At 34.1% G+C, this 23,926-nt stretch overlaps 6 protein-coding genes across 6 annotated transcripts; 3 read left to right on the top strand and 3 right to left on the bottom strand.

Moving 5' to 3' along the window:
- Positions 1 to 621: 621 nt before the first annotated feature.
- TRIADDRAFT_59664 (uncharacterized protein) lies at positions 622 to 1,460 on the top strand (the record flags this gene model as incomplete). Its single annotated transcript, XM_002115804.1, has 3 exons — positions 622 to 787; positions 1,047 to 1,225; positions 1,350 to 1,460. 3 exons carry the CDS (start codon positions 622 to 624, stop codon positions 1,458 to 1,460), a joined length of 456 nt encoding a protein of 151 aa, XP_002115840.1.
- A 1,325-nt stretch (positions 1,461 to 2,785) lies between these two features.
- TRIADDRAFT_30062 (uncharacterized protein) lies at positions 2,786 to 5,313 on the bottom strand (the record flags this gene model as incomplete). The annotated part of the gene is made up of 6 exons (XM_002115664.1): positions 2,786 to 3,213; positions 3,344 to 3,633; positions 3,721 to 3,875; positions 3,979 to 4,139; positions 4,319 to 4,399; positions 4,812 to 5,313. The coding sequence occupies 6 exons, from the start codon at positions 5,311 to 5,313 to the stop codon at positions 2,786 to 2,788; spliced, it is 1,617 nt and encodes a 538-aa protein (XP_002115700.1).
- Positions 5,314 to 7,805: 2,492 nt separating this feature from the next.
- Positions 7,806 to 10,894, top strand: TRIADDRAFT_30121 (uncharacterized protein; the record flags this gene model as incomplete). Its single annotated transcript, XM_002115803.1, has 14 exons — positions 7,806 to 7,853; positions 7,941 to 8,035; positions 8,153 to 8,249; positions 8,406 to 8,495; positions 8,703 to 8,789; positions 8,976 to 9,071; positions 9,166 to 9,253; positions 9,366 to 9,462; positions 9,546 to 9,672; positions 9,742 to 9,832; positions 9,916 to 9,992; positions 10,088 to 10,147; positions 10,542 to 10,674; positions 10,785 to 10,894. Coding segments are annotated over 14 exons (1,296 nt in total), but the record flags the coding sequence as incomplete, so codon positions are not given.
- A 1,776-nt stretch (positions 10,895 to 12,670) lies between these two features.
- TRIADDRAFT_36421 (expressed hypothetical protein) lies at positions 12,671 to 14,875 on the bottom strand. Its single transcript, XM_002115663.1, has 4 exons — positions 14,705 to 14,875; positions 14,308 to 14,381; positions 13,008 to 13,225; positions 12,671 to 12,735 (listed from the first exon to the last, which is right to left on the bottom strand). The coding sequence occupies exons 1-4, from the start codon at positions 14,844 to 14,846 to the stop codon at positions 12,717 to 12,719; spliced, it is 453 nt and encodes a 150-aa protein (XP_002115699.1). The 5' UTR covers positions 14,847 to 14,875; the 3' UTR covers positions 12,671 to 12,716.
- Positions 14,876 to 15,606: 731 nt separating this feature from the next.
- Positions 15,607 to 19,065, top strand: TRIADDRAFT_38143 (uncharacterized protein; the record flags this gene model as incomplete). The annotated part of the gene is made up of 13 exons (XM_002115802.1): positions 15,607 to 15,688; positions 16,482 to 16,504; positions 16,682 to 16,762; positions 17,215 to 17,261; positions 17,482 to 17,543; positions 17,646 to 17,725; positions 17,805 to 17,850; positions 18,000 to 18,073; positions 18,180 to 18,238; positions 18,312 to 18,403; positions 18,528 to 18,617; positions 18,719 to 18,798; positions 18,910 to 19,065. The coding sequence occupies 13 exons, from the start codon at positions 15,607 to 15,609 to the stop codon at positions 19,063 to 19,065; spliced, it is 972 nt and encodes a 323-aa protein (XP_002115838.1).
- Positions 19,066 to 20,743: 1,678 nt separating this feature from the next.
- TRIADDRAFT_59660 (uncharacterized protein) lies at positions 20,744 to 21,536 on the bottom strand (the record flags this gene model as incomplete). Its single annotated transcript, XM_002115662.1, has 3 exons — positions 20,744 to 20,781; positions 20,867 to 21,073; positions 21,407 to 21,536. The coding sequence occupies 3 exons, from the start codon at positions 21,534 to 21,536 to the stop codon at positions 20,744 to 20,746; spliced, it is 375 nt and encodes a 124-aa protein (XP_002115698.1).
- Positions 21,537 to 23,926: the final 2,390 nt, after the last annotated feature.

Here is a 23,926-nt window from a genome sequence, read left to right as displayed (position 1 = left end):
CTAAGTAATGATCATAGATAATGCTTTACAAATGGGCATACAATTTACCAAACGCAGTATAAATAAATGTAGCTTCTTGTAGATTAAAAATTTGCATAGTAAAATTAATCTTACCTAAATGGCAACTTGTAATTATATGGCAATAAGAGCTAATCTAGTCTAACTGTATTGCTTATGATGTACTGGAGTATCGCCTTGGTATCATTAATTTTAAGGGAATACTTAATAGGTATTATCGCTTCACTCTATCATTTAATGAGGATTAACAGCTGTATTAAAAACTGTGTCATCTATCACATTGACTTAACAACGCCGTAGTTTCTGATTTCGTCATACAATCGTGATCTTGAACTAGCACTGTATTGCACATTGAGCCTCAATCTTGATCTTGAACTAGCACTGTATTGCACATTGAAACACTGGCAAGACAGTCATAGTTACTGTACAGTATAAACATACGGCAAAACATGATTCTAACATTGACGATATCGTAGCAAGATTGGTTAGCATATGTCACAGCATCATCAATTTATTGTTTTTAGTATCATGACCTTAAAATTGTTTCTATTACCACACGTTGCGGAGCTATTGGCGTATAATCCTATATATTGTGCTGATAGCATGGCGCCAGATCAAAAGATTCTCTCCATCTTTTTCGTATTGTTAACTTGCTTTATTCTGCTAGTCAATTCTAAGCCAGCAGTAGAGAATGAAAGAATAAAGCCAAATCATTCTGCAAATCAAAGCTTTGAAATAACGAACACGAATAGTAGCGGTAATAATCCAAGTAAGCAAGGTTTTGTGCCCTATTGTGGAGCATGAGTTACTACGGACAATACAGTGTTATGGAAACATAGTGGCGATTTCTCTACGCTTGTAATTACACATACGTATCATATATTTTACATAAGGCTATTTGCTCAGTGTGTACTAATATCAGTTTGCAGAGCTTATGATTAGTTTAGCTTCTCGATTCTCTCTGTAAGACTTAAAATTTCAATCGTATGCTTCGTTATACGTATTGATTTCTTCCTCAATGTCTATAGCTCCATTCAACCAGAAGCAATCCTCTCGAAGATATAGACAGAATGATCCAATATTTAAATTTCAGTTTTCAAATCTATGGGGTAATGATAATACGGCAAAAAGTCGCTTTCCGTTAATATGCTTCTTCCTTCTCATGATATTGGCATTGGCATTTTCAATATTTAGAAATCGCCTACTGGTAAGAATTATACTCTCTACTTTACTTAAAAATTGAATAGGATACTAAAAATCTCCTGAATATTACATTTCTACGTATTAAAACTGAATTCGCTCTTGTAAAAACATTTTATATGAATACCTAGGTAGCTGATTTCATTTCAGAAGTTCGAAGTCGAGGAATTCGCCACTATTTGTCGCAAAATACTGGTTATACTAGATTAGATTCAAGTGTACATTTGCAAAAGGCAATTTAAGGATATACTAACAAATGTTTATAGATAGGTACTACTATATTACATTTTCTTGCATGTTAACGCTGCACCTTAATTCACAAGTTTATTGTTGTAAAATATACTAGATAATGCACGGAATAGATCATTATTGTGATTATACAGCGTACACCAAGTCGAAACTTGCTTATTTTGAGATAATTTATTTCTCAAAATGAATTAAAAGCAGCTCAATCTTGATCCCATGATGCAGATATTACACGGAAGAGATCATGACCACTGTAGTATAACGTTAATTTAATGTACCTTAAGGCGAAATTTGTGTATTTGAAACATCTTCATATCTTAAATATTAATAAAAGTAGCTAATCCTAGTTGCATCATACAATTCAATAATTTCTGCTTGCTATTGTAGAATTGTATCTTCTCGGTATGTCATTGAATATTGTAACAGCTTCCTTTGCATGTTTTTTATATTTTAGAGAATGAGGTTGTGTTTCTAGCGTTGAGACACAAATTCTATAGAGATAATTTTATCCTTTTGACTTCCATATCTGATCTATAAATGCAGCCAATTAAATGAAATCAATCTGTTCTTCATATTGTACACGGAAGTACCGTACTTAATATTGCTGGAATCATTACTGTGCAAATGTTCTGATTTCGCTTCTACTCTTCTTGCTCATTGTCGTTAAATTTATATATTAACACAGTGCATCTATGAATTATAGTTCATAAAGAGGAATTCTATTGTATATTGGAATTATGGACTCACTGTTCATAGAGTTTTGCTTCTTGATACTAATACTGGTAATTGTGGGTCATGATAGTACCGTTCGCTGACGACGAAGAAACAATACAGAATGATCTGCACATTTATAAAATGTTTTATATGTTTACACAAAAAAATGATTTTACTACAGCATCATGTCAATCTAAAGATTTCATGTAGAGCATGGTCACGTTCCAGCAACTAATCAAAAGTTGCATATAGTAATAGTTTTGGCAACTTTCTACCGAATTAAGATGACACAATACATATATAGACTCCAAATTGATTACATAATGAGACTCCAGTAGCGTGTTGAAATTTAACGCCACAATCAGAAGGATTTATATACTAATATATATATATATATAATAGCCAGATATACATACACGTGACTAATATCCAAGTTTGGTAAAGCTACAAGTTACTTATAACTATAGGTATCTAATTGTGCATGCATCTTGTATCAATGTGGCCAAATATATAGTACATTTTCAGTAGTCTAGGACATGTATGTGGACTATTTGCTATACTAGTATGGGAAAGAAAAGCGTTTAAGATAACATCGCACAGTATAAGGTTAGTCTTGGCCGAGTTTGAAGTCCAGCTCAATGAGAACTGAAATATGATCGGATGGTACGTGAGGATGAGGATATCCAACAATCTTATTTTCCTCAACCCATGCCTGACTGTAGCCTCCCAGAATTCCACTAGGATACAGTAGCTTACTAGGGAACAAAATATAGTCTATAATTCCAGTAAAGTCATAGGTCATATTCGTGTATGGCAAAAAATCTTGATTGGCAGCATGTGCAAGCTTAAACGGCAACACTAAATTATTTTCTCGAGTTAAAATATTACACGAGTTATTGAAATAGCCATCATAACTCTTTCCCTTAAAGTCGGGATGCTTTACTGAAACGTTACCGGAAGTCAACATCTCCACAACGGCTGATGACGGCAGTGAATTTAAATCAGCACAAACCACCAATGGGATTTCTGAGATAGCTATTAATTAATGAATTATAACGCAGAAGTTACTAGGAGTTTTTATTCGTGTACCTACATGATTAATCATCGAAATCGTGTAGTACAAAAAAGATTTAATGAGACTTTCAGTATCAATCTTGCGGCTTACCACAATCGATTTCGGACGCTATAGTCTTCATGAGGGAATAAATTTCATGGACGAGCATCACAGTTTGGACAATTTTTACATCCGAAAATTCTGGATCCCAATGCATGTGGGCGTTCGCAACAATTAATCTTAATGGTTTACCACTGCTATCAGTTTTGTTGACTCTTAATACACATATCATAGCAATATTATCTTTTGTCATTACTCTATTGATCATGTCCTCAGATTTTTCCGCATGCATCATGGCCAAGTGATTAAATTCAATCAGATCCTCTTTCACTAGTGTAAATCTTGAAGAGATCGACGAAAATAAAGTTGATAATTGCATAACATAAGGCTATGTGAAAATTAACAGTGATGGATATAAAGATATATACTTATTCAATCGAAAGAATATTGCACATCCATCCACAGCAGATCTTTCAGGCTCGACCATAGTACGAGCTCTAGACTTGGCCCCAAATATTCCGTCATAGCCGTGTAATTTTAATTCTGGCAACAGATACGTATAAAATTGATCCGTAGCTACCTCCTGTAAAGTAGAAGCAAGGTATAAACCGTTATAACTAAGTATGTTATGCCAACGTACAATGAAATTCCCAAAATACTAAGAAATGCACACTATTTAACCTTACTTGTAAACATATTACGTCAGCATTATAGTGTAATATTTCTTTCATAATATTTTGCCGTCTATAGTCCCATGCAAGAGCCCAGCTTGGGCAATAACCATAAGATGATCTTGTAGCGTATTTTTCGCATAAGACGTTATAGCACATAACGGTAAAAGCATAAGCTGAAAAAATAATAAAACGAAATGGTGAACTAATTTGTTTAGTACGCAAGGAGAATTAATGCTAGTGTATATATATACAGTAAGCATATGACACTGTTAGCAGTTATCAGTTATCGTTCAGTCTCATAATGTAGTACTGCATATGTACACCATAACAGAGATATAGTTATTGTACTTACGCGTCACTTCTCGACCGCTGTCTGATAAGCAAATCCAGTCCCTAGGAGGAGGTTGAGGGCAAACTGTAATATAAACAATACCTTTTAAACTACAGTATGTTAGACATCGGTCGATAAAGGGAGCATTAGAACGTATATCAGTCCAAAAATATCTAACTAAAACTTTATAAAAAAAAAACCCTTTTTTTTCGAGTTTAGACACATTGCAATATTCGTTACGTGCAACACTATCAACGTTAAGCTAGGATCAACAATGGGCTATCGCAATACGTTTACTGCATATGGCAATTATAGGTATAATCTTTGGCTATGCTTCAGGTGTTCAGCTACGTAGAGCATCTACTACGCGTATGCAGAATTCAAGTATTGGTAACGCAACTAAAGTTAGGAAAGAGACGGGAAATACTGTATAGAAACCGTGCTAGATGTGAGTGTACAGTTTGTAGAGCTAGAGACCACTATCATTGACATGATTGTCTTCTGCCAGTCTCACCTTCAAGATTGTCTAATAAATACAACAGAAGCTTGCTTGTGCCATTTGTCTCGGTGTGAATACTTGAAATCTCAGGTGGTAAAGGATTTCCTTGAAGCCTTAGATGTTGCAAAAGGAATAATTTACCTACTTCGTTAGGAAGCCTCCTTAAATTGTTATTCGATAGGTTGAGTTCTCGCAAGTTAACCATATCACCAATTGACGTGGGCAATGATCGCAAGTTGTTATTAGAGACGTCAAGGTAGGTTAAATTATCCAAAAGGTTTATCTCACTGGGCAACGCGGTTAATTTATTATCATTTAAATACAGCGCTGTCAAAAAGCGCATACCAAATATCTTGGGAGATAAAATTCGCACGTTAGATTCTATTCTTAACTCGCTCCATTTGCTACCTTTGCCTGCTGTGATCTCTTCTGCGCTTAGTATCCGATGAGATCGCCTGGGATCAGGAGGTTTATACTTATATTTATCTTTAAATCGTTGCTTAGAATTCGCTGACATACGCTATATGATAAAATTGGCTCACAGTTAATTAATATTAATGGGAATCCGTAGTCCTTGTACGATAATATCATTCGCAAGGTTAATGCTAAGTATAGTATTGTAACTTGTATTAATCGAACTTATTTTGTACGTATTCCAAAATATTCTAAATTTACACCAAGAATCCAAAAACTTCAATTGAGCTCCACACTTCACACTGCGTAGAATACATAGTATTAATGTCTACTGTATATGGAGACTTGTAGTGAAATGAAATAGATACATTGCACCTTTACAGTACTACTGTTTCAAACACTACTGTAGCTTTCCCAGAGAATTTACTGCTGCGCAGTGCAGTACTGTGGGAGCAGTACAGTATACCGTACGATGGGTTTTTTTATTTCTTTCCTTCTTTCTTTTACGGTACTGTACTGTACTGTATTGTACTGTACAGTACAGTAATCACGAGTGAGACAAATACTGTACAGTACTAATTCTAAATAGTACTGTACTGTACAGTACTGTACAGTATAATAATAATAAGTACTGTATTGTACTGTACTGTACTACTGTACAGTACTGTACACTGTACAGTACGGTACAATACTGTGCTCTACTGTACAGTACTTACTCCGCTTAGCTTATTACTATACCGTACTGTAGGTTAAGGCTTCCCGAATTCAATTCAAAGTAAAATGTAAAATGCATAACATAATCGACAAGGTGCTGTATATGGATTCTAAATTGTTATTGGTTATTATTTATTAATATAATATTCTCAACTTTAGTCAGTCCTTGTAGAAAGTAATCATATTAAGTCTTTTAATCTCGGCATTCCAGGAATGGTGTGATGGAGTGCAACAAAGAGATCTCAGCCCATTCTCAGCCTTCGTCTTCCAAGGTCGTGTTGCTATAGAGTATAGTATACACTTTAATGTTCATAAAGATGTCTTTCAGTAACGTAGCAGTTTATTTGCACTTGTAAATATTCAGTAGCAAATTGCTTGTTATATATGCGTATATTTGAGGTAGGACTATCATGACTTACATATTTCACACTGACAGAGATTCATTAACATTATTTTACACCGTTTAAAGCGAGTACAAAAGAGATTAAGGAACAATAAAAAAGCTTACAGGTGCGCACCGTTAAAACATGCCTATTTACTTGGCTTACTTATATATAATTATATAACTATTATAGATAGCCATGAACATTTCATAGTTTTATTGCAGCCTTTACTTGCATTTTGTATAGGAGTATTACTTTTAATGATTTGCTGAGCATTCATTATTATATCCGGACGTAACTGTGCATGAATTTGAGATAACTATGTGTTAATGTATGAGGTGAAAGTTATTCACTGATTGTTGATGGAGACCATGTTTTAAAATATCTAGCAATTGTAAGGATATAGAACTGTGACCTATAATAGAAATGATAAAAATTAAAAATTTCCTCATTTATAGGAATGTTACGTTTCAATTAGTAGTCTATTAGATGTGTATGAATACAAGTAATTGCATATAATGGCTAAGTTAACCGTAATAAATTTGGTGTGGATATTTGCAGTCAGTGCTCAGAACAATGCATGCGCGGTGACTGTTCAGCCGACGACGAAATTCTCGATGGATGGGTTAATTTATTTCAAGACTGGAATGAGGATTGGAGGCGGCGTGCTTTGAGCAAGATCACTGAAAGGTCATATTTATGATGATTTAGATACCACGTTCCTTATAAGTTGTGAAATGTATTACTCAATATTTGCAAGTGTTCGTTGTACATTAAAAACTATAGATATGATATTTTTGCTGCATTCATAGTAAGATTAAATTACATCTTAGATTGTTATTCAGCATTCGTGGATTAAAATCGTAATTTCTGCAGCAAGACTGTTAGAATTTTTATACTGTATTGTGATTGTATAATGTGAATCTTGGTAGTTGTAATCCTGGTGCAAGCTGCTCTTTAGTAGATAAATTGCAGACTGTTTTGGTACTCCATTATTTACTGTATTATGCACACTGGTTTCTCTATAGAGTGGATAGTGCGATGCTGTATTGTGTATCTGTAAATTTTCTATAGCGTAACTATAACCTACTCGTGTAATATTGATTGCATTGTCGAGATCGTTTGATTGTCAGGTGGCAATATAATTAATAGATAATGATAATATATTTTATGTAACCATAATTTGAACGAATAGAATTGATAACTGTTGATAAATTATGTACATTCAATAATCTGGTTTAGTTACAAGTATACTGCTGTATAAGAATTTAAAGGAAAAATACAAGTTTAGAGCATGCATATCTATACGTAAGCATTGGAATTAAGAAGTTATCTTTTTACCGTTTTTGTCTTTTTCTACATTATTTCCAGTTGTAAATTGGAAGAAGCAAAGTTCGTCATGAAACAAATAGAGTAAGCTTCGATAATATACTGTACTGGTGATAATTAGTTGTAGGAGATAGGCTTATTCATAATTAATTATTGCTATTTTTTTTGAGTTAGACCACATTTTCAAAGGGATTTCATATCTTTTTTACCCAAAGAGGTATAAAGTAGAGCAAGGATTTTTGAATACTTTACTTTTATTGAATGTATCTTCGACGCTTACACTGTAAAATCTTATTCATAACAGTTGGCGCTACATGTATTATCTTATTTACGGCCTAAAGATATATTAAACGCAGCTCAGACTTGTCGGTATTGGAGAGGCATCGCCGATGATAACCTGTAAGCCTTGTTATGAAATTTATTTACGGCGAATAAATACGTGTATTATGTTTCTATGCTACTTATTTAAATTACTAAATAATAGTATTTATGATACAATTCTAATTATCCCTGGAGGTTGTGGCAGCGTAAATGTTTCGAGATGGATGTAAGATCTCAAGACATTGTAGCTAAACCAGGCAAAAAAAGGTTTCAAATGATCCATTGGAAGAAAGTAAGTGCTAAACTATTGATACTTTACATTTTTATATTACGGTTTTGGCAAATATTTCTTCTATGCTTTGTGACGAATTGCAGAGCAATGTGGTCTGTCCAGATTTGCTTATGCGATACTACAGTATACTAGAGTCATGCTCGATCTGATATATAGGTGTACCAAACCTACATTAGACTGGACCACAATTGGCGTAATGCACGTTACAAAGCAATGAAAGTGTTAAAAGGACATAATGATTATGTGGTAAGAAATACTTGGATGAACTATAGATGGCGGTATAAATAATCAGCTTGGATTGCTACTTGATTATTAAGCAATTTACTATTGAAAATAGATACCATATTGAAATATTGCAGTATATTTACCCGCTTAGACTTTTAATTTTAGTTGTTACTATCATTTGCTGCCATTCACTTTCTGTTGCTCCGGATTCTTTACGGGTTCTATTAGATCACGTGCTTACACTTTTACAATAATAAGATTATCAGCGCCTCAGATGATAATACGGTAAAAATATGGTCTGCATCAACGGGGAAGGTACAGCATATACTGAATAGTGCCACTTTACTTTCGTATTTTATCTATTTTACTGATAAATGGCAATATGAGCAAGTTCATTTTTGTGTCAAAATAATTTTATTGCCAGGAATATAACATCGGTTGCGAACTGCATTGCAAGTCCATGCCCCCATTGTGATTTATTCTGCTTTAATTTATATTTAGTGTCTAAAAACTCTTTGTGGGCATACTGGAGGTGTGTGGGCGTCGCAACTTCACAACAATTACGTTATTAGCGGATCAACTGACAGAACATTGAAGGTTGGTTCAATGTTCATTGAAGCTGCTACTTTATTAAACGTAATATCATAACTTGTAGAGGGGTTTGCAATATCCATATTGTGCAACACAATAGGTATGGGACGTAGATAGTGGCGCATGCATTCACACTTTATCTGGTCATACATCTACCGTCAGATGTTTACATGCATGTGATACTCGAGGTATTATGAACTCAAGTTTACTCTATTGATTAACGTAGCAGTGGCTTTCATGTACATTAGTAGGTAATAAGATAATCGTCAATGAATTGATGTGTGCGTTACCTTTTTTAAGTTGTTAGCGGTTCAAGGGATGCTACACTTCGTTTATGGAATATTGAAGACGGTAAACTCCTGAAAGTGTTAATTAGCCATGTTGCGGCAGTTCGATGGTTGGTTTATTTTGTTGCGCGTATTTTAAACGTCTAATATTCGGTAATCTCACTCAGGTCTATATTTTTTCGTATATCATTAGTGTACAGTTTGATGGAAAACACATCATTAGTGGTGCTTACGATTTTCTTGTGAAGGTATGGAACCCGGATACAGGTCTCTGCCTGCGTACCTTACAAGGGCATAGCAATCGAGTTTATTCACTGCAGGTAATATATGGTATCGATGTTTGTTATGCTTTCATTATTCACAAGAAATGGTTTTTGTTACTACAATAGTTTGATGGAATTCACATCGTGAGCGGATCATTGGATACATCCATTCGTGTTTGGAATATCGAAACTGGCGAATGTGAACATGTTCTTACAGGTTTTTGAATTAAATTAAGCTGTTGATCGTAACGATAGACATGAAATGTGCATATTGATTGTAACTGATCGTATCACTTAAAGGTCACCAATCTCTAACAAGTGGAATGCAATTAAAAAATAACACATTGGCTTCCGGCAATGCGGATTCAACAGTGAAGGTATACTAGCATATGTAGCTACGACTTTCTTTTATTATTATCAATTTAGTTGGTTTTTGCGAAGATAATGATAGTAAAGTTTTATTTTCTTCCAGATCTGGGACATTAGAACCGGCCAGTGTCTACAAACCCTAGAAGGCCGGAATAAGCACAGGGTCAGTTCAGGTGCATTTCTGTGATTTTACATCAGAGTGAAATTATATTAAAATAGTTTTAAACTTTTAGTATCTTGACCCTAAGAAACGTAGCTCAGTAGCTACTTTCAGCTTAATTAAAGCATTCTTGTTAACCGTATGTAGACTGTATCTTTTTTATGCACGCATTTATTGACTGTACTAACATAGATGATTATGCATATGTACGTAATATTCAATCAAGAGTAGTTTGCATTCCGCTAAATTGAATATTGTACTGTTATTAATAGTTAAAGATGTTATGAGATACGCGCACATATACATTACATGTCTGGTAGTGTACGATTCATTTATAATCACATATCCTGACTTGGTAATTTAGTAATGTAATTTTCATATTTACTGTTGATGGCAGAGTGCGGTAACCTGCTTAGAACTTGTCAACAAGTTTGTTATAACTAGCTCTGATGACGGAACCGTCAAAGTATGGGATGTTACTACTGGCAATTACATTAGAGACCTGATCTCATTAGATAGTGGTGGAAGCGGTGAGTTTAAAGATTTAGTACCTATAACTTTTATAATTATTTACTGATTAGATCATTCTATTGTTAACGTCATTTATGTTGATAATTCGGATAATACGTACGCATTTTAGGTGGTGTTGTATGGCGAATCTGCTGCGATGAAAAGAGGCTTGTATGTGCGGTTGGTAGTAGAAATGGAACGGAAGAAACGAAATTGCTTATTCTTGATTTCGACGTGTGATTAGCGTTTTCAGAGTTGATGAACTTGATATCTTTTGTATGTTTTAAATATTACTATATTTAATTTTTGCTTAATCACTTTGGCAGTGCATGCCTCTTATGTATTTGCTTACACGTGGCAAATTATATCTGTACCAACTTAATTGTACGTATACGTTATAATGTAGTAACGAGAAACTACCACAGGAACATACGTATTTCATTCGTGTCAAATGCATATTTTGGTTTCTTGTTTATCTTGCTGGGAATCGGTTTTGATTGGATTTTTCGTAAAAGCAGCAACAACGAGCGACCTGACGTAGTTGTCTAGAATAATGATAACTATGTTTAAAATCTTGCTTAAATGTGTATTAAGATCAAGATTTTTATACTTTAGATCTGCTAGACTTAACTTTTTATCCTGCATACTGTGGGTTATCTTGTTTACTCTTTTATGCAAAACAGATTTCATAATGTTATTTAAATTGGAAATAACATTTTAACATACAGTATCGCAGTAATCGTTTGCGTCATACTTTGTTATGACACGGATTACAGTAGTCGGAGAAAATACGAGGGATATTAATTTTGAACAGATTTATAAACACTGATATTCGATCGATCTTTATTATTTTAATGCAGCTTATATATATATATATGCGCATATCATGTACGTATTTATTATTATATATGTTATATAGTATGTTTTATATCTTGGAGCGACGTGTTGTACTGGATAATAAATCTGCTATGTAGGAAGTTACTAAGCCACAGTGCAATAAATCAATTGCATTGTGATCGAGACGCTGGATATTTCAAGGTATTATGTGACTATTGAGCTTCAGAATGATAAGATCCTGATCACGCTACTGGTATTAATGTTGATCATTTATACTTTGTCCCTCTTGGCTTTATATTAGTTAAGTGATAATGCATTATACCGTTGATGGGTCTAGTTTCAATGATATAATTATATATATATAATAATTAAAATCGGCCAGTCTACACAATTTTTATAAGATACCACTCTGTATAGTTCTATACAAATTCTTTTAACAGTAAATACGATTTAATTACTCAGTCCGACTTTAAATGTGAAAGTTATGCTTTTTTTAATGCTTACGAGGTACAGTTGCATAACTTTTTGTATAATTAATTTACCTCTTCATACGTGCACAGAACCGTATAGTGTACTGTACTCTACAGTATATGTGGATTGCACAGTATTACGAAACTATCCATACTGCAGTAAGTCCCGTCCCGTACATGAGCTAGTGGTTTAGCGCAGTGTATTGTGGTCCGTAGGTAGTACTGTACTAGGTACAGCACCGAAGTTATTTACCTAGCGTAGTGTACTGTACAGTACAGTATAATCGATTAAGTACTGTACAATGTGTGGTACAAAGCTGTAAGGTACAGTACTGTGTACTGTACTTTACACTTCTGCATCTGCAACGCAGCTTGGGGGAAAGTGAAACGTACTGTATAGAAAATTAGAAAGTACTGCATAGCTACAGTCAATGATATGTTTCAGTTACCATCTACCATAAAGAATGGCTTACTATCAAACAAGCAAAGCCATTCTCTGTACTGCAATATATTGACATACTCAGGAAAGCTAGTCGTCTCATTATAAAACTTTAATACTAGGGAATCCGAAAAATCTCACGTTAATTTTATTTCTTACTAAATTAAACATTTGACGGAATTTCATATAGTTCATTTACTTTCAATATAGCAAAATCTCCTCAAGTGTTACTATTAAAACAATTCTTTAACATCTTAAATCTTCGATATCGCAAAACTTCATTTCCTACTAATTGGACATCCAGGGATGGCGACATTCAAGCTTGTAAATATCCCCTATGCAAATATGAAATAAATTGTGATTATTTTTCATTTCGTAGTTATAATAATTTTTTATTTACTATCTTCCACATTAAATCACAGAACATAATGAAAACAAGATTCCTTTTGCAATCAGTTTTTAAAGTATCGAATTGTATATGTGCGCGTATATGTAGTTAAGAGAATACAAAATATGATCACTGAAGAAGCGTTAGCGATTATAATAACTTTTATTTGAATAAAGCATACTTTATTAGAGGCATAATTAGAAGAAATAATAAACTTACGGCAATTTAATTGTCATGAACGCACGACATGAAAAAAAGGACAGCAACACACAGATAAAGCCGCAAAACAAATATAAGTATCTGTTAAATTTCGGCATAGTTGGCACATTTGACTTATCTAGGATAACAAACCCGAGTCCACCTAAAGTAAATAGGAAACTAGAGGCTAGACCTTCCATAATATATTGTCCATTGATTCGATACGCCATAAATGCAACCTGAAGTAAACAGATGTTTTAATAAATAGAGGGTAACTTTGCATTATTTGTAATTAGTTTCTAAATGCAGGACTTATGAAGACATCGTTAATGTTGGTAATGTTTAGTTGAAACCTTACTTTCTTTAATTCTAAGTTTCAACAATTTCAATTGGAAATACACTTGTTACTTACGTAAAGAGTAAGAACCTTAACAAAAATATACAGTATATATATAGTGAATGATAATAGTAGGCTATCAGTATTTAAGTAAGTAATACTATACGGCCTGGCACACGCAAGTATCGGCCAAAGTACAGTACGGTACAGATTTTTTTGTGACTTTTAGGCTACAATACGAGTAGCAGTCGCTCATACTGCTTATATTTAATTATCAAAATTTAATTTGAACCTACTGTATTCCGCTTACTCTGGCAGAACGATCTCCTTCCGAGTTATCGACTAAAGTAAACTCGTATTTACTGAACGAATATACAGTAGAGAGCTACAGTACTATTCCCGTTCATTTTGAACCGAAATGTACTGAGACAGCAGTTGTTGGTGACTCTTGCCGTTCATAGTCTACAGAAAAGTGTAACTAGTAATTAATGATTACGCTACTACAGTACGTAAAGGTGCTTTGTGTTAGGTTGGGAATATCACTAAAATTGCTTATTCCAGTTCATTGTGAACCGACATAGCAGCTGCTGAGGAGCATCAAGATATATAACACTACGAACGCAGTTGTTAAAAGATTCTTGCCGTTCATTGTGAATGGAAGCGGATAGCCAGTGCTGTAATTAATGATACAATACTAGGGTACAGTATGTAAATGTACTCTGTGTTAGTAGCACAGTGCATGTGAACGCTCGTACTCGGATACACGGTAAAAAGTTACTGAACCTCTGACAGGTCTATCAAATGGTAATACTATCTGTTAAATAAGCACATTATCGTAAACCGTCAGCAAAGCGACGGGAGTTTGCACTAGTCTTAATTAAAATTGTGCTGAACGAATTGCAACTAAATTTTGTACAGTGTACAGTATGTATATGAGCACATTATTACGGATGAAGGTTTCTCAACATGTGTGTCTTGTCTTACCGGCTTAGAGTGGCCGTGTTCGTCCACGGTTGATCCGATACTAGGCGGTTCAACAATAACATCATAAATTATTCCTAAAATAAAATGGATGGAAGTAACTTCTCACATGTTGAATCAAATTTAGTTAGATGTCTAAAAATCAAGGTATCTACTAGAAGTTTATTAGACATGTCCGAGAGCTCAGAGATTATATATTAATTAATTATTATTAACGTGCTCTAATTTAGGTGAGTGCATGAAGGATAGTGCTGATATTGTAGCACTAGTCCTGAGTCCAGACTCCAGACTATGTTCTATGAAAATAAAGTACTCACTGTCAATAGAGAAACAGAACTCTTTAAATTAATGTATAGTATAAACGGTATCTTCCATCTATCCCTGCATGGTACTGTCTTACCTCCGGTTACCAAAAAATAGGAAAGCATGACGATTGAGAAGACCAGCATTGGGCCTGGAATGACTAACCAGGAAGGCCTTTTTAAGCGTAAATTAGGAGGATCTACCACTGAAAACGGGAGACCATACAAATATTCCGCCATCTTTCCGTTAGTTGTACAGTACTATACGTATTTTCAGTCCGTTTGACTGTAATGATGAATTCGTTCTTACTGTCACTGTTGCTGTTTAACTGAAAATAATGTGCGACTAGCTGTCAGAAATTTGAAGAAAATTTTCCTATTAAAACTACTGTACCTCGTAACCATACAATGTACAGTACGTAGTACAGTACAGTATAGTACTGTGCTGTCAGTAAGCTTGTACTGTACGGTACGCTACTGTACTGTACTGTACTGTACAGTACAGTACTGTACACTGCACAGTGTAGTCAACGTGTCCACTTTACAGTACTGTAGTCATTTGTGCAGTACATGCGCAAAACACTGACCAAAGTCGACCGATTTTCCTGTACAATGTACACGTGTACACTGTAATCATATTGTACAGTACTGTATAGTACAGTACTGTACTAATGTTTCCCACGTTAACGTTTTTTCATGATTCACTCGAATAGTACTGTACTGTACTCTATCGTGGCCGAGGAGGGCCAACCGCTTTTACTCTTCTTATAAGAACGCAGTCGATGTGTAAAAGCGCTTGGCCCTATCGTGCCTGTAAACTGTACTGTACAGTACTGTGCGGTGTACTGTACTGTACACTGAGTGCAATGTACTGTACGGTACTTTTCTTGTTCATTGATCTGATCGACGAATCTAAGAAATTCTTTATTTAGACACAGTACAGAAATACTTGCATGTATGTTTTTATCATAAATTTTATTTTACATTTTATCTCGTTTAGATGTCAATCACAAGTACTTTGATCATATGTGCTGTTACAGCGGCAATATTTTTCAACTTTTCCATTCATAAAATCGATGAAGGTATGCTATGATTAATTTAAACGTATATCTGCATATTGAACATTGTACCGTACGTTGTTGTTAAATTAATTAATTATACTGTACAGTACGGTATGTTATATATGTCATATATATATTTATTTTAATTATCAGCGATTCTTGATAACTTAAGGAACTTATTGTACGCATATTGTTAAACTTGACCTGCACGAGATACATAGCACACTTACTATGGTTAATACTGTAGTAATTTAATATTTGTGCATTAATTGTTTAAATAAGTACTGTGCAACATAATAAAGAAAGAATATTAATAGAACGTACCTTACTACGCCAATTTCTGGGTAGTGGTCTACATTTTACGAATATACAATTATATATACCTTTTATTATAATATATAGATGCACTTATTACTCTTACTTACAATATTATCCTCGGTTGCCGGTAGCTACAGTACATTTGCATACGCTACTGCAAGGTAGTTTAAAAAGACGTTACGCTTGTAGAAAATTCTGCTATCTTTGCAAATGTAATAACACTAACAGCTACTAGTGCAGTCATAATGCCCTATACAGTTTATGTGCCTTAACCTTAGCAATGTTATACTGTAGTTCATGAAATGACTGCTGTAGTACCTGATACATGGTAAAAGTACAGCTTAAGCTACTGTGCACAGTATTATGCTATAGAGATTATGCCATAGGTATTATGCTGTTACCCAGCCATTAGTTTAGCGGTTTAATCTTAAAAATTAAGAATTATTAAGGTTATCGTTGATAATTCGATCTTTTTCATGCATACTGGAAATTGAAGGACACGTAGGCGTTTACTATAGGGTAAGTGCATTACTGTTTACTATGCAATAATACTGCTTTCTTACACACGTGGGGTTTTGATGTATGCTGAAACTTAAATCAATCTATCAATCGAAAATCTCTACGTATTTAACTGTATGATAGTGATAGGCTTGGCTCGATTACACGTAATACTGTACTATACACTTTATGTTACAGGGTGGGGCTCTTCTAACACGAACTAGCGGGCCAGGCTTTCATGTCATGATCCCATTCCTTACGACGTATCGTCTGGTTCAGGTTTGAACTATTAATTATGCAACGCTCATTGTACTGTATACTATACTGTAGGTTAATTATATGTATTATATATATGTATTCGTATATTGTCACGGTATATATATATATATCATATATTGTATTCACTATGTAGCTGTCAAAGCGAACATCGGTTTATTAAAATATAAGATTATATATACTGTATATATACGCGTATACCGTAACTATACAGTATAATTATTATTTACTTGAATGTGCTTCGTACTGTAAGTAGGGACTACTGTACATTCAAAATTATGATCGCTAACGTTCAAATCACGTTTTATGCAGTTGTAAGGTAGTAACGCAGTAACGTCATTCTTCAGTGATAATGCTTTTTATTGCACTTATATTACACATACTCGCATATAATCTTGTATTTGTAAAATGGTTGACTTGTATACTGTCCATATACTGTATAAACGAATTAAAAGACTACTTTGCAAACGGATGAAGTAAAGAATGTTCCATGTGGTACAAGGTAACGTTGCTTTACGAATACACCAAATTACGTATTGTAATATAAGAAAATATTGATTATTCTCATTTATATGGCATGATACTGACATTGGTTCCAAACATAGATAAAAGTTTCTTTTGCATACAGTACAGTACTATCAAATATTTATTTACGTATATATATAAAGTGAAAAGATTTTGAAATTGAGATTGATATATAAGTATTTTATTTAAAATTGTAGTGGAGGAGTTATGATCTACTTTGATCGAATCGAAGTTGTGAACATTTTAAGTTCGAACCATGGTATGTTGTTGATATCGATGTATGCTCTTATGTCTTGCTATATTATGTAAGTATTTGTACACAAAGTAAGACATTCTAAATATGCATTTGTTCAAATAATAGTTTACGATATTGTGAAGAACTATACTGCGGATTATGACAACACTCTCATTTTTAATAAAATACATCATGAATTGAATCAGGTATACAAACGCCATCTATACGGAGCTAACTCTTTAGATTTATTTAATTAACTATTTAAAAAGTTGTCTATCGTTTCAGTTTTGTAGCGTTCACAACCTGCAAGAAGTTTACATCGACCTCTTCGGTAATTACACATACGATTCGTAAATCAGAGAATTATAACAAGATTACTTTACATAATTGTAGAGTTGATCTAATGCAGATGTCGGGTGCGTAATTTAATTTCAGTTGGGCACTAATTCGACACTTTGTATCTAATTAACTATTGAACAGACAAGATTGACGAAAATTTAAAAATCTCCTTACAAAACGACCTTGATTTAATGGCACCAGGATTAACTATCCAGGTATATTGCATCAATTATCAACCAGCTTAGCTAGTACGCTAGCAAATATGAGTATATACTTCAAATTAACAACGAAATATTTCTTGCTGGATACTCTCAAAAATAGGCTGTTCGCGTTACTAAGCCTAAAATTCCCGAGGCTATTCGGAGGAATTATGAGATAATGTAAGTAATTATTGTATAGGTTATCTCTCAATATTCAATGACAAGATCAATCTATAAATACGCTTAAACTTAGGGAGGGAGAGAAGACAAAGTTGTTAATTTCGCAACAAAAGCAGAAAGTTGTCGAGAAAGAGGCAGAAACCGAAAGAAAAAGAGCAGTAATAGGTCTTAATATTATTATATCCTGTTAATAAATTAGCACTAAAGACTAGATAGACTTATAAATAATATAGATCTAGAGCACTCAGTATTGAAACTTCTGCAATATTTGTTAACCAATTTTCGACAGAGGCAGAAAAGCAGGCTCAAGTCGCTAAAATTCAATTTGATCAAAAGATTATGGAGAAACAAAGCCTTAAAAAAATGGCACAAATCGAAGGTATAATTTCTGCCTTTTCAGTATTAAATTAACATAAACATTTTATCTATGTTGAGCAATCATGCATCGATACCAAGTTTCTAATTTATAAATTTAATTAGATGAAGGTAATGTAGCGCGCTTGAAAGTAACAGCCGATGCAGAGTATTACGCGGCAACGAAATTAGCCGATTCTAACAAGGTTAGTGTTGTCCTACTTCAACAATTTCTGGTGGACTAAAATTTTAGACAGCATAAGTCATAATGTAATTTATTTAAATTTCGAATGTTCTACTCCTACATCGTGTTGTAGGTAAAGTTAACTCCGCAATATTTAGAGTTAATAAAATATGAAGCACTTGCGAAAAACACGAAAATATACTTTGGAGAAAGTATTCCTAAAATCTGGGGAAATTTATCACCATCATTTCCAGATCTAGCTAGTGATAAGAAGCCAGAAACCGGCTAAAGGAAGTAAATGTAAACTTTAAGTGCTAAGTTGGCAAATTTGCAGAGTTTAGCTTAGCCTATATTTTGAGACTTGATTCTATTGATGATGTTAAGTTTACGATTAACACGAACGGGTAATTGACGGTTAGATCGTTACTGCACTATTCTATTACTTACTGTTTGGGTGTACTATTTAAGATTAGAATTTAGAAGATGCACCTTTAGATAGGAAAGACATGTATGCACAATACCTGAACTGAATTGCAGCTAGAGCCTTAAGGTTCAATATGTTATCGATTTCTTTACTAGAATGAACCTTCGATACGCTGTGTAAATAAATGCTTATTAATTATGTTGCCTTATTAACATTCTTAAAATAAACTCAGCTTACCTACCGTCCTACGAATTTAAGAACGGGTCTGCGTTCCATCACTATGTAATAATACCTGCGTGCAATTCTATTTTTCAAAACTTGTTTCTGCCAATGTAGACATACAGTCTATTTTGCAAATTATTGTAGTATTTCATCTAATTCCATTGTAAGTGAAAGATAGCTTAAAATTTGAGTTACTTATGCAATACGTATGGTGATACAATTGCTAAACGTTTTGAAGAATATCATTGGTTTCTATCAGGTCTTGTTTATTTATACATTGGATCTTTAGTGAGTACACTAGCTTTAGCTCTTTCTGTTTTATAGTTAAATAAAAAATTACAGTTTATTAAGCACTATACTAGGGTCTGTTAGAAATGATGCTTGAGTGCATGTAATACTATATTTTAATCAGCAGCAGATGAGCATTGATCCAAATTAAGCAGTCGGACTGTACTTCAAAGTTGAAAGCGTATTAAAATATGATTCTACTTTTGAGGGCGTTACTGTATCTTTTAATAACAGTAGTCGGCTCTTCAATAGCAAACAAGGGATACTACATTGGGCCGCAATTTTTTCTAGAATCGCTGCTATAATCGACAATCATTTCGGGAAAGCTAATCTTACCTATTCCTGGAATATTGGTATTTACTAACATAACTGGATTACAATGTTAAAATTTTATTTATCACCGAATCAGTACAAGATATGAGAGAAAATAACATTATAAGCAATGTATATCGAAATTATTGATTCTATTGAAATAAGACAAGAGGTATGCGATGTCAACTGACGACAAATGTAAACATCCAAGATTAGAAAACCTTAATTTCGTATTGACTTGAAAATATTTAAATTCAAAAGTTCCCGTTAAAACAGTTATAAAATCAACAGATAATATCTACAGAGAATTTATGCGTATAACCTTTAAATCATTAGATTCAACTTTAAAGGCATACATAGTCCCTTGCATTACCATAATATGTATGAAAGACACCATATGCTTTGATTGTCCAAATAGTAGATTTTACTAACTGGTCATCAACTACGCCTATAATGTAGCTAAACTGATATTAATAAAATTACAGACATGGAGCTATTACTTGCTGTATAATATAGTATAATATAATTATATTATGAAATCAGCATTTATAAAATCTTATAATGAAGTGCAAATCCACAGTTGTTCGTATGACTTCAGGCTTTCAGTGACTGCTTCAACTTGAAAAAGTGCTTACTATGTAGCTATTACATCATTATTCTACCGCACTATGCGGACTTATATACTGTTACCTTCACATGTAATCAGTCAAGACATGTATTATCATTCTTCCATTTCCATAGCAAACTGTTCTTCTTCACCTATAACAAAACGGTATGAGGTACAGTAGCTGAACGATCATCATGCAGTTTGAAGATGTTTTCCAATCAATTAGCAAATGCATACCTTTGTCTTCCTTCTGTTCAACGTTCGGCCTCGAAGTGACTGGATTTGTAGATTTTTCCGGATGGTCTTTCGACTTAGGAAATTTATCTTCTTTTATAGGAGGACTTGTTACGCCAGGGATATTCGGTAAGTTCGATGGAGGAATTTGAGCATGAGGAGAGTTTCTCATTTGTAATAAGAATGCTCGATCATAAATGATACGCGTCCCTTTTAAATTAAAATAGAGATTGCAGAGTACATAATTAAGGGTAATTTGAATACATTATGCTGTATTTTGCAGCCAGAGAAGTAAGTATAACTGCAGAAAGTAGCAAAAGTATCTAATTTGAAGTGACAGTATTAGATATTGCACTAGATCGTAGCTGAAGTGATCTCCAACAATTGGTACACAGTAGAAAGGACACTAGGCTAGCGTAAATTACTGATTTGCGATTACACAAAGGTATATTAATAATACAGTTGTAAATTTATTACAGTGGCTGTAAAATAAAATAATGCCGTAGTACAGTAATATCAGCTACACTATCAGTAAAACCTTACCACCAGGAGTGGTAGAAAAGATAGTTCCTCCTGGCGTGGTAGAGTAACTATTGGGTAATTGGCAAGGATCTGTAACTAAAATGCGTTTGAAAGGTATGTCGACTGTTTTACTTCTAGTAGAGTCAGACATGACTTCGCTGGAAACGAACAAGTACTGTAGGAAGCTAGCAGAGATCGGAGCTATATAAATTGGAAGATCTAAGTTACAGTTAGAATGTGAGTGCATCGCACGAGTAAATAACATCATACTGTACTGTACAGTATTGTAGTGTATCGTATACAGCGTACAGTACAGTACACTGTACAGTATGATGCACATGAAGTTAGCCGAAGTAGTACTGTACCAGGAGTACTGTATGTGCTCCATCGTATGGAGTCTACTGTATACAGTACATACAGTAGTTTAGGTCTGAAACCTTTCACGATTTCAATAAAACAGTACCGAAAACCAACCAACACTGTACTGTAAATTTCAAAGTTATTACACGCTACACGTAAGCTTTTAGCCTCTTGCTCCTCGACTTGGTTGAAATGTCGAAACATTACTGTACTGTACAGTGTACAGTATATGAAATTTTAGCTGACTTTCACCCTAACTGTACAGTACTGTACAGTATTCCTTGACGTACTGTACGGTGTACAGTACTGTATAACCATACTGTATTGTACAGTACTGTACTGTATGTACGTACTGTACAGTACTATCGACAGGTGTAACTGTAAAATATGCCGCTGAAACGGCTCTATACCTTTATTAAGCAAATATACCTTGTCCAAGCAAATATGCCAGCAGATATGTTTGGATAAATGCCTTGAAGACACTGTGCTGTACAGTCTACTGTACAGTACAGTACTGTATAGCCGTTTCAGCGGCATTTCTGGATACTGTAATGAACAGAACAGTACAATACTGTACTGTACTGTACTGTACAGTATGTCCATAACACTACAGTACAGTACAGTACACTCACTCACTAAGCGTACAGTAGCTTTTACAGTAGACAGATCTAACAGTAGTTGCCATTAGTTGGCATCGTCAAAGTTTTTAAGTTTTTACACACGATTCCTCATTTTCAGACGGGTGTCCGGCCATCCGTTTTTAGGTGGTGGACATGAAAGAAGGCAAGCGACTTTCATGAAAGTAATAGTAATTTAGAGTACAGTTCGAAACTGGCGTACGGGATGTATGATCGTATACAGTATGTTAGTTTCTAACCTTAACAACAGGTGAAAAGCTGTCATTTACAGAAATTCGGAAAATTTCATGATGTAATGTTTTTGATTGAAATCTAAGTTGTGTGCTTTTAAGGTAATCATTGACTAATCGTTAAGCGTAAAAAAATCCATGTTTGATACCTACGGTATAATTTCAAACCATCTCGAAGGAGCGCGATTGGCTCGATTTTTTAGCGTCGTTTTATGCCATTTTGCAAGGAAATTTTGCCAATCCCACCCCTTCGATGTCGATTTAAACTACATTGTCGATATCAAATCCGGATTATTTTTTCGCTTAACGATCAGTCAATGATGCCTTAAAAAGTACACAATTTGGATCTCAATCAAAAACATTACATCATTAAAATTTTTCTAATTTATGTAAATGTCAGCTTTTCAGCTGTTTATAAGGTTAGAAACTCTCATATACAATCGTACATCCTGCACTTTAGTTTCGATTTCGAACTGTACACTAAATTACTGTTGGCTTCAACAAAGTGGCTTGTCAACTACAATGTCCACCAGCACCTGAAAACGGGTGGCCTTTAGTGAACTATAGTATACTGTACGGTACAGTTCTGTATAGGAATACATAACGACGCAGGCAGACAGCTAGTTAACGCTCCCCTCGCTATCAAACTCCCTGTACGCATAAAATCTTTTATACTGCAACTAGCAGTGAATACAGGTATACACCAAAGATTCTCGCCGTCAGTTGCATCTAGTGTTGTCTAGATGTACGAGTAGGTTATATGAAGACCAAAACCTGACAATCAAATTACTATTGCTTAAATAGATCATATGCATCTATTATACGTATGTGATTGATACAAGTACGAGTATGCTTTTTTATAGGCTTGCTAACAGCTTATACCAAGTTATACGCTTCAGACCTGATTATGTAATATGTTTATATTACTGGTCCTCAACGACCGTAACAGCAATTAATTTAGAGCTTAAGAAAAGTTTGATTTTATTTTCAGGAGAGCTCTCTTATATAGTCATGCATCAATTAACACGTTTGATTACAAAGATTTTACAAGTTTTAGATAAAAAACAGTACATCAGAATTCAGTCTAATTCAATTACTTCTCATAGAATACCATGAGATATCTTTAGTAAGGATTAACTATACTTATTACAAAGATTTCAAGTTTCATAAATTCTCGGTAAATATCAATTAACAAAATAACAATTCATGTGAGAATCCATTAGCAGTTCTTAATAATTCACACACAATTAATGCGAACTTTAATTCTAATTGTAAACATTAACACCTTCTCTAATATATAAATCGATGTATTG

The sequence above is a fragment of the Trichoplax adhaerens genome, genomic scaffold (assembly GCF_000150275.1).
Source record: "Trichoplax adhaerens TRIADscaffold_12 genomic scaffold, whole genome shotgun sequence".
NCBI classification, from domain to species: domain Eukaryota; kingdom Metazoa; phylum Placozoa; class Uniplacotomia; order Trichoplacea; family Trichoplacidae; genus Trichoplax; species Trichoplax adhaerens.
Note: the sequence above shows the minus strand (reverse complement) of the source record. Positions and strands in the feature narration are given on the sequence as shown.